Source organism: Triticum aestivum, chromosome 3D, assembly GCF_018294505.1.
Source record: "Triticum aestivum cultivar Chinese Spring chromosome 3D, IWGSC CS RefSeq v2.1, whole genome shotgun sequence".
In the NCBI taxonomy this organism is placed as follows: domain Eukaryota; kingdom Viridiplantae; phylum Streptophyta; class Magnoliopsida; order Poales; family Poaceae; genus Triticum; species Triticum aestivum.
Genome location: NC_057802.1, coordinates 239,767,690 through 239,785,080, shown reverse-complemented (window position 1 = coordinate 239,785,080; position 17,391 = coordinate 239,767,690). Strand labels below are relative to the sequence as shown.

The following is a 17,391-nucleotide window of genomic DNA, read 5'->3' as shown; positions in this document are numbered from 1 at the left end:
TTCGCGATCGCTCGCTCGAGCGGTCGAATCGATCCGAACAAAGCGTCCTTCGATCCTTCGACAAATTCCTGGTATCACGCTGGGGGCCCACCACATACCGCTAAGAAGTGCCAAGACGTGCAAAGCCCACCCAATAATCTCCATATAATCTGCCCCCCACCCCCCTGATTTTAGGGGGGCCGAGGGGGGCCCACACTAATTACCATAACCCTTACCCTGATCATAAACGTAACATGGTCCACACCTTCCAAATCGGGAGATCCTTGGTCTGTCGGAAAGCCAAGAGAGGTTGCTCACCGGGCGACCTAGAGAATAGGCACCCAAGCCGTGGCGTCGAAGATCCTAAAGACTACGGCAGCTACAGACACTGCAACGTTGCAACATGGTTTAACATAATATGCTGTCCCAGGATGATTAACAATGGGGATAGAAAAAGGAAATTGTGACACCAGGCAAACGTACCTCAAGTGGAGGAAGAAGAATAGTTGATGGTACACGATTTTACTCAAAACTGCTATGCTAGAAGAAAAAGAACAAGAATCGCCAAGAGTACAGCTCAGAAGGCACAAATACAATTGAGCTTATGTAATGTACAACAGTGGATGTGCCGATGCTGACATTGATGAAAATAAATTGCTCAGGCTCTCTTGTCAGATCTATTAAGATTTAGATTAAACCACTTCTTTTTACTCGATTTGTCCCTGCTATCTATGTTACCGTTCTCCGGACTCTCAGTTTTGTTTTGCTCAACTGGATATCTACTGCTGCTGCTACCAGCTCCGAGAGAGCTCGTGATAGTTCGTTCGGTCGTGAACGAAGAATGGATGTCATCCCTTTCTCTCAACATATCATCAACCTGCAGAGACCACAGATCTTTAGCAACATGCATATCAAATTTTCGTACTGAATGTCACAATAAATTATTTGCAGTATTCAAGATCAACTCTAGTAATTATAACAACACATATGTCACTATTTGTTTTGATTCCAATCGTATGCCTCCCATGTCGCTCTCGGACAATACTAGAGGCGAAATCCTCGGCCAACAAAACCTCATTTCTGTTGTTCCTTCCCCCTCGACGAAGCCGCCGGCCAGCCAATGGTGGCGGTGGGTCTCTCCAGCGCTTCTCCCCAATTCGCATCCGTCGCTTCTTGCCCGGCCCTGCCGGCTCCTGCATGCTCCCTGGGTTCCCCTGCACCATAAACCCATCGTCTAGCCGTGTTTGCTGGGTGCCTCTTTAGCCTTGCGGCTGCGTGGTCTGTGGTCATCTGATTTTGTCACAGGTGGGACGCACTGGCTGTGGTCCAGGCCAGCTCAGATCTGACCTCTCCAGGTCTAGATCAGGTTACTCTCCATGCCAGTATGGGCTGTTGTTGTCATGCCGGTCGTCTCCTTGCAGTGGTGGGCATGCAGCTTGGTCAAAAGTCGTTTGCTTGCTAGCGTGTGTGGCTGTTGGTCGTCGGAGGATCCGCTGGTGACTACGCTGTGTCCTTACTGGGTGCTTTTATTGGCTTGCCTGATGTTGTGCAAAGTGTTGATCGATCTTCTCTTGGGGCAGGCAGTGTTCGTGGCTGCTGCTCCTATGGTGCTCGTGCAACTACGGTCGTGCCCTGTCTCACATATGCCTCCCCTTGGTGCTTCGTGCTTGCCCGCCTGCAACATAGCCTCCGCCAAAATCTACACATGGTGGTAGCAACTCTAGATCGCATCCTCCAGCGGCTTCGGTAGGCATTGATTACTGTGCTACAGAGCCTCCTTTAGCAACTTCCACGGGTGGTGGTGGCAGCTCTTCTCCCGATGATGCTACGTTGACCACTTCAGTTGTGTCAATCAGCATGAGATTGCACGACTTAGACACCTGCTTGCTACTTCGGTTCTCTATCGCTAGGTGCTTCTACCTCGGCCTCTTCAATTGAGCGACTTACGTGTCTGCTTGTTGCTTCTCGTTCTCCATCGATAGGTTTTGTTACTGAATCTTCTGGCACCGAGAGACCACCTTCTACAAAGTCAGGTACTCCCTCCGTTCCAAATTACTCGTCGTGGTTTTAGTTCAAAATTTGAACTAAAACCACGACGAGTAATTTGGAACGGAGGGAGTACATCCCAACATCCCCGTGCATTCTTGACACGAGACCCCATCTTATCATATGACTTGTGATAATCCACTTTGTCCTTCATTCGACCTCTCGTTTCTCCTATTATGTCCTTACTAGTGATGGTACTCCCCTTCCAATAGATAGTGGAGGCACTCTTAGCACTTCGCCTTTTCATGTTCATTCCATGTCTCATGTTCCTCAACTTTCCAAGCAGCTCCTTTCTGGTGTCAGGTTATTGGCTCTGGTTGTCGGGTCAGTCTCAACTTTTGACACTGTTCTACTATGGATTGTTGCACGGAAGCTCTGCGTGGTTCTGCCGTTCACCTTGTTTCCTAGTAGCGTCGGAGCTGCCAACAATCTTTCTCCAGTACTGACAACCTATGTTTTATTTGAGACCATCTCTATTAGTTAGCTTCAATACCTTTGAGCATCATAACCTTTCCCGTCACTTCCGAGCCTTTACGGTTTGCTGCGGCATCAAAGTCTCAGTATAGGCCCAGTACTTCCAAGCTAAATCCATGTGGCACCTCTGAATTGGGATTTATCCATCTGGCACCGCTGAGTTGGGATTTAAGTGTTTTCTGCCGCATTTCCCTTAGAGAACAGCTATGCCGACCCCAGTATCTTTGAGGCTTTGTTTTCTGCTGTACTGAGCCAGTTCTATCTTCGCAAAAAAGAGACCTTTTTGGTGCAGTTGTCACGGCCTAGGTTATGAAGAGGATAGTCGTTGGTGATAGGAGGGCGAGGGCAAGGGATTTTAGGCTTGGGCGTCCTGACGCCTTGGGGGACAGATCTGTTCTGGAGGTAAACATCCCCTTTTCTATATCTATTCTTCAATACCCATTACACGAGTACTCCCTGGGCTTATATAGCATATATAGCAGCCAAGCAACTAAAGATAGAAACTGAATCAATTAGGACTCCTGCTTCTAAACAATGGCCAATGCTTGCAAATAAAGAAAGCTAACAAGTTCTAAGAAAGGAAGGCTTATCTAGATCTAAGCAGAATCCGAACTGACCAAACTAACTCGAATTGGAAAGCACTAAAGACCTATCCGGCTAAAGTAGACCATGGCTGGCATGACATCATTCCCCCCTTCAACAAGCAGCTCAACCTCGAGCTTGAAAGAACTTCCCACCCAAGAAGCTTTAGGAACCGATACTTGTGTCCAGTAGATCAGTCGCCTTCTCTTCCGAAGCATCCCAGCAATCATAAAGATGCTTACAGCGATGGTCAGGGGTGTACTTGTCGTCACACTTGTCGCAAAGACCCTTGGCACACCGTTCATCCATCTCAGCAAGTGAGCCGCAGAAGGTGCCGCTTGCTGGGCAACACCTAGGCTTGGGAGGAGCCACAAGTTCTAGAGTAGATGACATGATGCCTCCCTCAATGCCCTTCGGCACGAGACCTTTCTTGTTGTCTTCTATTGCGTCATGCTCCTTGTACACGCGTGCATGATCCATGACATCCTCTAGTATCACCGGGTACATGAGCTGGACGTCGGTTTGGATTGACCTGAAGACCAACCACGAATAGCTCCACCTAGGGCACCTTTGTAAGTCCATCGCACCTACACACGAGTCAAAAACTACTACCCATAGTCATCAACTAATTTGCCAAAGGTTCTTAATTGTCTAGAGCTCAGTGTCCCAGACTTTAGGGTGTTCCGAACATTAGGCCCAAAACACCACTTGAGTAATGAGCAGAACTCCCATAAGAATGTGCGCCATGTGAACCCTTGAGACGTTTGTACCATAGTGACGCCCGCCTTAACAATTGATATGATGCAATCCACACCTTGTCGCTTTCCGGTGTGCCCTGCTAATAAAAAAATTGATCAACATAAGTGAGATAGGGCAGTGTATCTTCTAAGCCATCAAAGGTGGGGAATTCCAGCATGTGGAATTTGGGTTTTCCACTTGTTGATGTCCTCAACATGCGAGTGACTGTTGTTGTTGCCATTCTTTTCATGTGTGTGCTGACTAGTCGCTCTTCTCAAAGGTGGGGAATTCCAACTTGTCAGATTTGGGCTTCCACTCGTCGATGTCCACGGCATGTGAGTGACTGTATTGTGGCCGTTCATTCCACGCATGTGCTCCTCCATGGTGAAGGGTTGACTGGTCGCTCTTCTCCAGGCGGGCAATGGCCAGCCGGCTGGTTGTTGCCTGCTCCTTGAGCTCTTCAATGTCCTTTTCAAATTTCTTAAAGGCGTTGCCCCTCAGTTCATCGAAAAGATCCTTTTGGTGAGTGGGGAACTTCTCATCTAGAAACTTGGTATCTTCGCAATGGTGGCCATGGGGGAGGAGAGGTGGCTGAGGATCAGTACGTCTAATACCAAGTTGTCACGACCTAGGTTATGGAAGGGATAGTCATGGATGATGGGAGGGCATGTGAGTTTAGGCTTGGGCACAGCGATGCCTTGGGGGCCAGATAATTTCTGGAGGTAAAACTCTCCTTTTATCTGTTTTATTTCTCTAATACCCATGACACGAGTTACTCCCTAGCTTATATAGCAGCCAGGCAACTAAAGATAGAAACCAAATCAACTAGTCCTAATTCTAAACACGGCCAATACTTACTTGCAAATAAAGAAAGCTAACAAATCATAAGATAGGAAGGCTTGTCTAGATCTAAACAAAATCTCAACTCACCAAACTAAGACTTGGAAAGCACTGAAGATATGTTTGGCTGGAGTAGGCCATGGTTAGCGTGACACCAGTGCCTCCTTGTTTTCTCTGCTCGGTACTTCTGAACAACTGGACTTTTGAGAAGCTTAATTGACAGTCGGTACCTCCGAGGTATCGTGCACTTCCAGGAACATGTTTTTCCCTTCTGGCCATTCGAATTTCGAACAAGTCCAGTAGTTCTGAAATTTTTCCTCCGGGACTTCTAGGCCGGACAGATTTGTGCCTGCACTGTAAATAATCCCCCACACCCCCTTGGTTGTGAGAGAAAGTTACAAGCCATTCCAAGCCAAATCATATCCAAGCCTTTTGTGCATCCAAGGCAGAGTTGAAAGGAAATTGTTGGGTGATTCCAAGCTACTTCATTGAATCTTTAAAGACCAAGCTCCTCCCTTTCTTGAAGCCCTTCTCTTGTGTTCATCTCTCTCTACTTCAAGCTTATCTTTGTGTGAGGGAGAGTGGTGCCGGACGCCCTAGTGTCATCACCATGGACTTGGCTCCGTCACCAAGTGACACGCGCGTCACATATACTAAGGTGAGTTATATCCTCTATGCGTGTCTACTTGGTTCTCTCTTGGATGGTATACTAGTTGACCCTCCCCCCACCCCGTACATGTATAGGTTTGAGAGAGCTTCACGCTTATTGAGTGAGAGCACAAGAGGACAACAACAACATCCAAGAGGGAGCGTGGAAGCGGCGATGGAAGAAGAGAGAGCAACCGAAGAGGTGGTGCAAAAACTGCACTATCGCACAGTCCGGCCAGATGACCGGACAGGTAGTGCGGCTGTGTGCAGAATTTGAGAAAAGCCCATGTATCTTTACCCTTTCACTTACCCCTTCATGCCTTGGACCTATATATATCCCTCCCTCTCATCCATTTTAGGGTTAGCTAAGATTAAAACTCCAACCATATAGCTTTGCTCATGTAGCTCCCCTTGTGGGATTACTCCTTCATGGAGATGGCTCCTCTCATGGAGATGAAAACCTCCTCTTGAGGGGATGACTCCATAGGAGTACAAGGACCCCACTGGTGGGGTAGATTCCTTCATGGAATTCACGCCCTCCTTGTCCTAGGACTTGGGAAAGAACTACCTTTGTGTCTTACTTTCCTTTCTTGTTGTTGAATGCTTGAGATTCATCACTTGGCTTGTGATTTGAGGGATACTTGGTGGATCTTGTCCAATTTGTGTTATCTCTTGTATTTTCTTGTGGATTTCCCCCGTGTTCTTCGTGAATCCACCCTAAATCCACCTCCAATTCATGAAGATCGGACAAACTAGGGCTTGGTCCTACATTAGAGAGAGAGAGAGAGAGAGAGAGAGAGAGAGAGAGATCCTATGGGTTCTTGAGTGCTTTTGATTGAAGATCTTTTCAAGTGTTCGTCCACGTGACTGTTTTGCTTGTTACTCTTGGGAGGGTGTGCACCTCCTAGACGATTAGAATTCACTTGAGAACCACCAAGCTTTGTGTGAAGGAATCAATAGTTTGTACAATGTACGGATATCACCTCCATGGAAGACCAACCATGAATGAGGCTTCTTCATGAAAGCCATGGTAGAATAGGTGGGCATGCATTTTGTGGGCGATGGTGTTGAGACCTGTGTGGTTTTAGAACCTTTGTGGTTCGAACCTCCCACTCACGAGTAGGATAACACCAATATCCAAACCTTGGATACAATATCGAGTCAACCCGTGTTTGCATCCTTCTAACTCAACTTCATAATTGTCTTGCAAGATTTACTGTCGCTTTTGCACTCTTTGATTGCCTGCATGTGCAGGATTTCCTAAGGGCCAACTAGGAAAGCCTAAAACTTGAAGTACACATATTTATAGGACTATATCCACCACCACCACCACCCCTGAGCGTCTATTCAATTGACCTCGATATCCTTTCACTGCTCTTCCCGAGACGATTTTCCTGATGCTATTATTCATCCAAAATGGCAGCATGTGATGCTGCAGGAGCATGGTCGTGACATTTGCTATTATGGCCCACATGACAATTGTTCGCACCTTTCTTGCTGTGGCTTTTGTTCGCGAACCAGTATGTCTCTCAACTTGATGTCAAGAATGCCTTAATGGTGAGTTGCGTGAGGAGGTCTGCATGCAACCACCACTTCAATATTTTGTTCTTGATGGCATGGCATGCCGTCTTTTCGTCGCTCTCTATAGTCTTAAGCAAGCCCATCATGCCTGGTTTGAGCGGTTCACCTCGGTGGTCATTCTTGCTGGTTTTTCACTGAGTGGTCATGACCCTACCTCTCTCTATCCACCTTTCGTCCCATTGTCGGACGCTTTTTCTATATGTTGATAACATGATAATGAATGGCGGTGACCTTTGTGAAGGCTAGTGTAGTTTCTTATGTCTGGTCTTTATCATCTTCGCTACTTCCTCAGGATTGAGGTTTCTACCTCATATGGCTTCTTAATATACCAAGAGAAGTACATTCAGGATGTTGCCCGTGCTGCTCCTATGATGAGTGTAGAATTCGATGGAGCTTAAGGTCCATCTCAGAGCTTCTGATGGTGCACCTTTTGTCTAATCCGACGCGCTATCGACATCTTTGTTGGTAGTCTAGTCTCCACTATGTGAGTCAGTTTGTCTCTGCTCCCACTCAGGTTTACTACAGGTACACTACAGCCGCCTTCAGGTTCAACGAGATCTTCATGGGACTATCTCTCACCGTCTTTTATTTCCATGCTCCGATTCATTACAACTTCAGGCCTACTCGGATGCTGCTTGGGCTAGAGATCTTTCAGATCATCGGTCATGTTATGCTTACTTTGTTTTTCCTGGTAGATCTTTCAATGCCTGAAAGAGAAAGAAACAAACTACAGTTCCCTATTCAAAGGCAGAGGCTAAGTTGTGAGGTATAGCTCTTTCGTCAGCAGTCGTGACTTGGCTAGAGTGGTTGCTTAAGGATTTTGGTATTTCTATCACTACACTAGCTCCTGCTCCTCTTTTGTCATACAATACAGGTGCTATGAACCATGAGCTCACCAAGTTAGTGTCGATGCTTATTGGGTGATTGCTCTGAAGTATGTGCCTTTGAAGTCATAGTCAGCGGATTTCTTCACGAAGCATGTTAGTGTCCAAACTCAATGATGTTGATTAACCATGAGTTGTGAAGGTATTGAGTTATATATACTTTCGCGTATTGGCCGTGTATTATGCCCGTTCCATAAGATTTTTTTTTTTGCATACTACCACACATGTACATGCATATATATCGGCCTATGGGCTCATGGATATATTTATCGCCCTATGGCCTCATGGATATTACATATATATAGCCTCAGGGAACACAAGTTGCATATTTCCTCAGTGTGAGCATTTAAATTGCTATAGAGCATAACAAGAAATATGTGCAAAACAATAAGCCATCTCATATTAATGCTAAAAACACCAAGGCAACATAGTTATACAAACTTTTTCCCCTAGCAAAGATATTACTTTTTTGTAGTAGAACAATGTGAATTGCTTTCGGGAGAACCTTACAGATGCCGCATGTTCCAATCCTAATTTAACTTGTTTTCTAGGTCAAAGCAAACATGGTACAACAGGACCAAGTAAAATGGCGGCATTCTTCTGAAAGTGAGCTTAATACCTCTATCTAGATTCTAGAAGAGTGTCACATGATTTCATCTGTCTGGCTCTGTTTGGCATGGCAGTGGATTATGATGCTGTTCGCCTGACTAGATTTTTCCTATTCAACTGTTTGACCAGCCTTCTTTTTTGAAAAGAAAAAAAACTGTCTGACTAACCAAATTTTGCATATTCCCGCACCTACTTTCTCACAGTAGATTATACTATAAAGTTCAGCACAACATGGTTCATCAACCGCAAATTGGGCCTTAGTCAAAATAAGTGTCGCACCACACCTACTTTCTGATAGTACAATTAGAGAGCGACAATACAATGTCTCTTTCTTAACACCACATTAAAGAGTGCAACTTCAGAGGGGGGGCGGGGGGCAATACCACTTCTTTTTCTTGTGTATATCTGGCGGTCGCTTCCTGAAACTGTGCCAAAGCCTGCATAGCCATTTCATTCTGTCAATGTTTCCTTGAAATGCAAAAGAACATCTAATATTATGCTATATTTATTATCACATAACAAAGAGGGAACGAAAATATTCTGACAGACTTTTCTGTACTCAGTTTCGAATTGACGCAGATCATTTCTTTTCTCCAGAATTTTAGCCTCTATTTCTTTTAGCCTCTCTGTTGTGTCTTCGTAACTCTTTGCGCACATTGCTTCAATTGTATAGCTAGCTGGCTTGAAAAAATTGTCACCTGAACATATCAATTAGGATAGCTCAGAACAGAGAAATGTCATAGATATAAACAGAGAAATCAAGAATGTGTACCATATACAGCAAATATATGAGTTCCAGGTTTAAGTGTCGAGACTTCGCAAGGTTGGAGACCTTCCAATCTTTTAAAGAATGCAGCCTCAGGATCTTTAGCCATTGCCAACTGTAGTACGAAAGCGACTCTGCAAATTAGTTACAAGGAGCATAAAGACTAAAGCCACTAGATGCAGCATACATACCGCATTCACTGTCGAGTCCATACGGTAGACTTGAAAATGCAGGAAATACATGCCTGCAGATGTCACCTTGCCAGTCTTCTGACTATCTTCCTGGAGAGAACAAATGATATGTTATTAAACACAACGACACAACCCCTAGCCAGAGTTTCCCAACAGCCTTAATGATATGAGTGTAATTTGAGCAAGCAAATATTGAGTGGCTAAGAAGCTTGACTGATAAATGGGAGATAGAGATGTAACAGGAAACGGTATGAAGCATTCCCCAAGGAAACGTAGAAAATCTAATGTTTTAAACAAGATGAGGAATATTGTATATTCAAGATAAGGGAGTAAACAAGGTGTCTGGGTTTGGTTGGCAAATTAGTAACATGATAAAAGTTGGTTTGGATGGTGGCACTTGCTTTTTTAGCACCACCTACATCTTAAAAGTTGGACTGGTGAATATGGTGGAAATTTGAGCTCTCCAAACTCTTACTCAAGGTTAATACACCATGCACAGCAGGTATAATAATAAGGATTACACCATTAAGCCATTGGAATATAATCCATGGCATGCCATTGCCAAATAATGACAACCAGGAAATGGAATAAAGCAGGACATACCTGTAGAGCTAGTCCATAGCCTCCGTTGATTTCTTGTTCGAAGAAAAGAAGCTGTAGACAATATTGGAAAATTAAGAGTGAATAGTATCTCAATACTCGCACGGAAAACAACAAGCAAAGCTTCAATGCAAGTGAAAATGAAGAAAGAATCAAACTCGTACCTTAAATTTACTTTGTGCAACTGAAGTGGCTCTAACTACTATTCCTGAATGAGCTTGCTCTTCACTTATTGTCACACCAAAGAAATGAGCAGATTGCTTTTCAACCTACACACACAAAAATGACATTTTACAACCCCCCGTATAAATAATACCACAAGAATGTCAGCAGCAGAACCTTTCCCATAGCTGATGTCCCAACTGGGAGTGGTCTCACTGTCACTGTTCCATTCATAGCTTCTTCAAGAACAGTAGGAGATACCGTCGTCTTGATAGGAACCCCGAGCTTGCTAAAAGTAGTATAAGAGAGCAGGTTATTAGGAATCTTGAATCATCACTGAAGAATAATTCTCACTATATTCTGCAATCACCTGAAAAGTGCAGCAAACATTGTGTTCACAGTTCCAAGATTGGACAAATCAATCTCCATATCCATTCCTTCATTTTCCAACGCCTGAGAAATAAAATACAACAAGAGATGTAACCTATACTCCCTCCGTCTCAGTATATAAGCAAAAGCCTAAATGGACCTGTGACAAAAAAGCAGTATTTTGCAAGACAAATACAACAATATTATTCTTATATGCCCAATCCTTATAGTTCCTAAGTGGTCAAAGTTTAAAATGTCCGATCGCACACAAAATAATATGCCCTATATTTTGGGACATAACAAGTACTACCTCTGTTCACTTATATAAGACGTTTTAGACATTCAGACACTGTTCAAAATAGTACAAATCAAACTGTCTGAAACGTCTTATAAAAACTAATGGAGGGAGTAAATCTTATTTTCTCCATCAAATAAGAGATATATTCAGATGCTAAATATCTGAGATTTAGCAAACACACCTTCACAAAATAATAAGTAAATAAGCATCAGTGTCAAATTCTATTTCTGTAATCCTGCATTACTTCATTTTAATGATGTCACCCTGAGTCTCAACTTGTCTAAGGAAAATCAGAGGCTCTAATCTTGCATAATTATCCAGAAATAAAGATTTAGTCAGATAGTTATAGTTCAATAGTGAAAATGCTTCCTTGCTGGTCGATAGAGGCTCTCATTGCACCTTCAGCAATTTTGATGGATCACCAGACGTTTCTCTACGACGCAACACCCAGTATTTGAGTAACCAGACGACACAGATTCATCTTGTTACAGCATAAATGGATTAAATGTCTGGTCGCATAATAAAAAATAGACAGTCAGGATGCGTTTGGGAGCAAAAGTATTTTTGTAGTTTTCTAGGAATACGGTGTTGCCAAACTAGGCCTCAACACCATGCTGCTTGTAGACATAGCCCAGTCAGAAATCACATTTAAATGATGGATCTCTGGTTGTTTGGAAATTGCAGTATCACTGAAGTGAAGAGCCAGCCCTACATAGTTAGAAGATGAATGGTAGGCCAGGGGTTTCTTCCTACAGTCAACCAAGTACAAAGCTACCAAAGGGCCAATTTTTCATCTCTAATAAATATTTTCTGGTGTAGCTCTAGAAAAATATGCAGTAATTGTAAAGTTAAAGAAAAGAAAAGATTGCTAAACTCAATATATTAGACAAAGGAGTTCAATTACCATGAAATGCTGGAGGACAACTCAAGAACAATTTTGATCTCAATAAAGCAAATAAACCCAACTTTGAAGTATTGAGGATATAAACCCAGTAATCAAACAGGTATTTCAGTATCTAGATTTTTGCCAAACTCCATATTATGAGAAAAGGTGATAGAATGCAGAACCATTACAGTTAAAATAAAATATGCACAGACGGAAAAATGCTATTCGAATGTAGTCTGGTGCATTCGGCGTGAGAACAGCACCTCAAAACCAGCAGTATCATATTGCCTCCGTTTCTCAGGATCTGACAAGATACTGTACGAATATGCAACTTCTTTGAACAGCTCTGATGCTTCTGGGTTGCTAGCATTTTTGTCCGGGTGATACCTGTCAAATATAATAGTAACTATGAAAATCATCCTAGATAGGACCAAGGAACACACTATGCAAATATTGAGAAAAGGACAAAAAATATTATTCAACTCTGCATTTCTCCAAAATCAAGCATCTATGGCAATCAAGCCTTAATTTTGTGGTAACAGTGAAAAAACTAAAGAGTATGCAAAAAGTGAGGATGCCAAATAGATGACAAGCATAAGGAAAGTTTTGTTAGCATCCCAGGATTTCTATCGTCCCTCGAATTTACCATGAAACTTGAGATTACACAACTATATAAAGAACGTACTACATAAAAAAGGGTCAAATGAGATGTCCCGGAGACAGCACATAAGGCCATATATGAATCTACGAAACATATGGTTTTACATAAAATCCTTTGCAGTGCATCCATAACATTGTGGTCGCTATGTGTCCTTATGTTTCCTTGTAAATAAAACCAAACGGAAACTACAATATCATTATTGTAGTGCATTTCCACGTTGACATAAACTTCACCAATCAGCAATGGTCAGCATTGGATGACACAAGTTTAGTGATTCTCAGAAAATGCTTCTTTCTGCCTGCTGTATGAAGCAACGTGCTGAACAAGTAACTTGTGTAAGAGTGTCCCTTCACTAAAGAGAAGAGAGCCTCTATTTCCAGGCACGGATTTATTTTTTTAATATGAACTGAACCACCGTCATGTCTCGTCGTGATAACATAATCAGACAAGAACCAGGCAATTTCGTTAATGACAAATGAAGCCGCGTCTTCTGCATAGCACAATCTAAACAGCACGACCAAGAATGAACTGGGAACCAGAGGGCCGAGCACGAACTTGAGCGCGAGCTTGCGGTAGGCGGACTTGATCTCCTGGTCGGAGGAGTCTCTTGATACGGAGAGCACCTCATACGGGTCCCGTCGGAGCGCTGGCGCCGACGGCCCCTCCATCTTCCCCGAGGATGCCATCAGGGAGCAATACCCTAACACACAGAACAACAAATCACAAACCAAATCAGAGAAAGTCGGCGTGAGATCGTGGACCTCACCTGCGCGAGGATGCGGCCAGATCTCGCCGCCTCCTAAGAAAAGATACGGGACGGCAAGACGATGAGACAGGGGCAAAGAAGGATCGGTCGCAAGTGGGACTTTCCGTTGCCTTGATTTTTATTTTTCTGATTTCATTAACTATTATAAAATTAAAAACGAAAAAAAAAGTGAACCTAGAGTCTTCCACAGCAATTTGACAATCTAAACCGCCTGATTTGTTCAATCAAAAGTGGACGACAGTTCACCTCATTTGGGTCGCTGGTACACACGTCTACATGGTATCCTTTTCTGAATCACGTTGACTAATAGTGACACGCATAGATAGGCCCAGAATGAGGGCACCCAATATTTAGGCACGTTACTTTCCTCGTCTCTTTTCATCTTTTTCATCGGTGTGTGCGTTCCTCACAATCGTCATGCCACCATAAGAACGCAAGATAAGGGGAAGGATCCGTCGGCGGCAGTAGGGAAGAAAGAGATGGAGCAGGTGTCTAGTTGCATTCAAGAAGATGGCGCTTCCATCTTCACCCGATGCTGATGTAACCCTCTGAAAGAGCCTCCTCATGGTTTTAATATTCATATCCATCTGGGAAAAAACTATTTGGATAAACCAGTCAAATAGTCACTACGCACACGTGCTTGTCGGGCCTACGTAGTTGGGGCAACTGCTCTGATGACCTATCTAGGCCAACCTAGGTTGACCCATGCTGTCAGATCAGAAACCAACGACCCAGATTGGCATCCTGGACATTAGCCCCTCCACGCCTTCACAAATTTCTGCACCTCCTAGCCTCCCTACCGATAGAGACATTGGATGTCTCGTGAGCCCGATTTCCTCGCCCGACATCGTTCTCTCCGCTCCTTGCCAGCGTCAACTGTTTCTCACCACTTATGTTTCCTCCTTTTGTGCTTTCCTCTAGCGCTTTGCTTCCTCCGCGACATAGAGGAGAAGGTGACGGGGCCTCCCTTGCTACAACAGACACAACAAGGACGGCGGAAGCGAAGGAGGAGGAAGGGAGCGCCCACCCACGGGCCACAGCAACACAATGGATCCGCATGAGGAGGTGTCGGTGGAGGGGCTCCCTGCCGGCCAACTTCGTTCTGTAGCAATAACAAGTTGTCTGACACTGGGACAGCGAACAGGTTCTGCGGGATGCGGCTGCCATTCTTAGCCTTGCCCATGTCATGTTGCGCGAGCGCCACAGGTGGACAATGAGACAGATGAGGAGTGCGATGCGGGGTAGGATCCATACCTTTTTTTATAAAGGGTAGGATCCATACCTGCATGGTGATTTCTTTGCTTTGATTTGCTCCTTCTCGTCAGTTCATCTTAGCTCCGCATTGTCTCGGTTTTTCCAGTAGCAAGTTTCATCCAAACACTTAATGTGGTGTTTGGAAAAAATGAACGTCAAACCATCCCTAGACGCATGTGCTCGCTAGGCCTACATAGTGTTGGAAATGTGCCCTAAGGCATAATTGTGTTATTACTTATTTCCATGTTTATAGTTAATGTTTATATTCTATGCTATAACTGAAGGAAATATGCCCTAGAGGCAATAATAAAGTTGTTATTTTATATTTCCTTTTTCATGATAAAGGTTTATTATTCATGCTATAATTGTATTGATCGGAAACCTAAATACATGTGTGAATACATAAACAAACACCGTGTCCCTAGTGAGTCTCTACTTGACTAGCTCGTTGATCAAAGATGGTTAAGGTTTCCTAACCATGGACATGGGTTATCATTTGATAACGGGATCACATCATTAGGAGAATGATGTGATGGACAAGACCCATCCGTTAGCTTAGCATTATGATCGTCCAGTTTATTGCTATTGCTTTCTTCATGTCAAATACATATTCCTTCGACTATGAGATTATGCAACTCCCGGATACCGGAGGAATGCCTTGTGTGCTATCAAGCGTCACAACGTAACTGGGTGATTATAAAGATGCTCTACAGGTATCTCCGAAGGTGTTTGTTGATTTGGCATAGATCGAGATTAGGATTTGTCACTCCGAGTATCGGAGAGGTATCTCTGGGCCCTCTGGGTAATACACATCATAAGCTTGCAAGCAAACGACTAAGGAGTTAGTCACGAGGTGATGTATTATGGAACGAGTAAAGAGACTTGCCCGTAACGAGAATGAACTAGGTATAAAGATACCGACGATCGAATCTCGGGCAAGTAACATACCGATAGACAAAGGGAATTACATATGTTGTCATAACGGTTCGACCGATAAAGATCTTCGTAGAATATGTAGGAGCCAATATGGGCATCCAGGTTCCGCTATTGGTATTTACCAGAGAGGTGTCTCGGTCATGTGTACATAGTTCTCGAACCCGTAGGGTCCGCACGCTTAACGTTCGTTCACGATATAGTATTATACGAGTTATGTGATTTGGTGACCGAATGTTGTTCGGAGTCCCAAATGAGATCACAGACATGATGAGGAGTCTCTAAATGGTCGAGAGGTAAAGATTGATATATACGACGGTGGTATTCGAACACTGGAAGTGTTCCGGAGGGTACCGGGTACATATCGGATCACCGGAAGGGGTTCCGGGCACCCCCGACAAAAGATATGGGCCTTATGGGCCAAGAGGGGAAACGCACCAGCCACAAGGGGCTGGTACGCCCCCCATATGGGCCGGCCAAGGTGGAGAAGGAAAGAGTAAGAAGGAAAGGAAAGAAAGGGAATAGGATTCCCCCTTCCTCCCCCCTTCCCCCTCTTTCCTCCCCCCCCCCCCCGATATAGATGGCACGGGGGCGCACGGCTAGGGAGGAGCCCAAGTAGGATTCGGTCCTACTTGGGGCGCCTCCTGGCCTCTCCCCTCCCCCTCCCACCTATATATATGGGGGGGCTAGCCGTGTGTGGCGCCCCCTCCACCGTTTACAACCTCAGTCATATTTTCGTAGTGCTTAGGCGAAGCCCTGCGAGGATCACTTCACCATCACCGTCACCACGCCATCGTGCTGACGGAACTCACCTACTACCTTGACATCTTGCTGGATCAAGAAGGAGACGGACGTCACCGAGCTGAACGTGTGCAGAACGCGGAGGTGTCGTGCGTTTGGTACTTGATCGGTTGAAGCGCGAGGAAGTTTGACTACATCAACCGCGTTAAGAAACGCTTCCACTCACGGTCTACGAGGGTACATAGACACACTCTCCCCCTCGTTGCTATTCATCTCCATGGATAGATCATTGCGTGTGCGTAGAATTTTTGTTTGTTTTCCATGCAACGATACCCAACAGTGGCATCATGAGCCAGGTCTATGCGTAGATGATATGCACGAGTAGAACACAAAGGGTTGTGGGCGGTGATAGTCATACTGCTTACCACCAACGTCTTTTTTTGATTCGGCGGTATTGTGGGATGAAGCGGCCCGGACCAACTTTACATGTCCACGCACATGAGACCGGTTCCACCGGCAGACATGCAACTAGTTTTGCATAAAGGTGGTTGGCGGGTGTCTGTTTCTCCTACTTTAGTTGAATCGAATATGACTATGGTCGGTCCTTGAAAAAGGTAAAAACAGCAAACTTGATGAAACACCGTTGTGGTTTTTGCGTAGGTAAGAACGGTTCTTGCTAGAAGCCCATAGCAGCCACGTAAAACTTGCAACAACAAAGTAGAGGACATCTAACTTGTTTTTGCATGGTATGTTGTGATGTGATATGGTCAAGACATGGTGTGATACACGTTATTGTATGAGATGATCATGTTTTGTAAGTTATTGGCAACCGGCAGGAGCCTTATGGTTGTCTCTTTATTGTATGAAATGCAAATGCCATGTAATTGCTTTACTTTATCACTATGTGTTAGCGATAGTTGTAGAAGCAATAGTTGGCGAGACGACCACGACGCAATGATGGAGATCAAGGTGTCGAGCCGGTAACGATGGAGATCATGACGATGCTTTGGAGATGGAGATCAAAAGCACAAGATGATGATGGTCATATCATGTCACATATTTTGATTGCATATGATGTTTATCTTTTATGCATCTTATTTTACTTAGTACGGCGGTAGCATTATAAGCTGATCTTTTCCCTAAATTTCAAGGTAAAAGTGTTCTCCCTGAGTATGCACCATTGCTACAGTTTGTCGTGTTGAGACACCACGTGATGATCGGGTGTGATAGACTCTACGTTCACATACAACGGGTGCAAGACAGTTTTGCACATGCGGAATACTTGGGCTAAACTTGACGAGCCTAGCATGCACAGACATGACCTCGGACACTAGAGACCGAAAGGTCGAACGTGAATCATATAGTAGATATGATCAACATAGA

The 17,391-nt window shown here is 44.3% G+C and overlaps 1 protein-coding gene across 1 annotated transcript; it reads right to left on the bottom strand.

Annotated features, from left to right (window-relative positions):
* Positions 1-429: 429 nt before the first annotated feature.
* Positions 430-13,277, bottom strand: LOC123078309 (chaperone protein dnaJ 15). The gene is made up of 12 exons (XM_044500775.1): positions 13,081-13,277; positions 12,870-13,014; positions 11,917-12,040; positions 10,471-10,553; positions 10,278-10,389; positions 10,103-10,207; positions 9,942-9,992; positions 9,339-9,428; positions 9,154-9,262; positions 8,931-9,079; positions 8,765-8,818; positions 430-856 (listed from the first exon to the last, which is right to left on the bottom strand). The coding sequence occupies exons 2-12, from the start codon at positions 12,998-13,000 to the stop codon at positions 638-640; spliced, it is 1,227 nt and encodes a 408-aa protein (XP_044356710.1). The 5' UTR covers positions 13,001-13,014; positions 13,081-13,277; the 3' UTR covers positions 430-637.
* Between the last annotated feature and the right edge of the window lie 4,114 nt (positions 13,278-17,391).

Coding starts and splice junctions, on each gene's coding strand:
- LOC123078309 (XM_044500775.1), bottom strand. CDS start 13,000: ATGGCATCCTCGGGGAAGATGGAGGGGCCGTCGGCGCCAGCGCTCCGA. Junction 10,390..10,470: donor ATGTTTGCTGCACTTTTCAG/GTGATTGCAGAA, acceptor TACTACTTTTAG/CAAGCTCGGGGTTCCTATCA. Junction 8,819..8,930: donor TCGAAACTGAGTACAGAAAA/GTCTGTCAGAAT, acceptor ATGGCTATGCAG/GCTTTGGCACAGTTTCAGGA.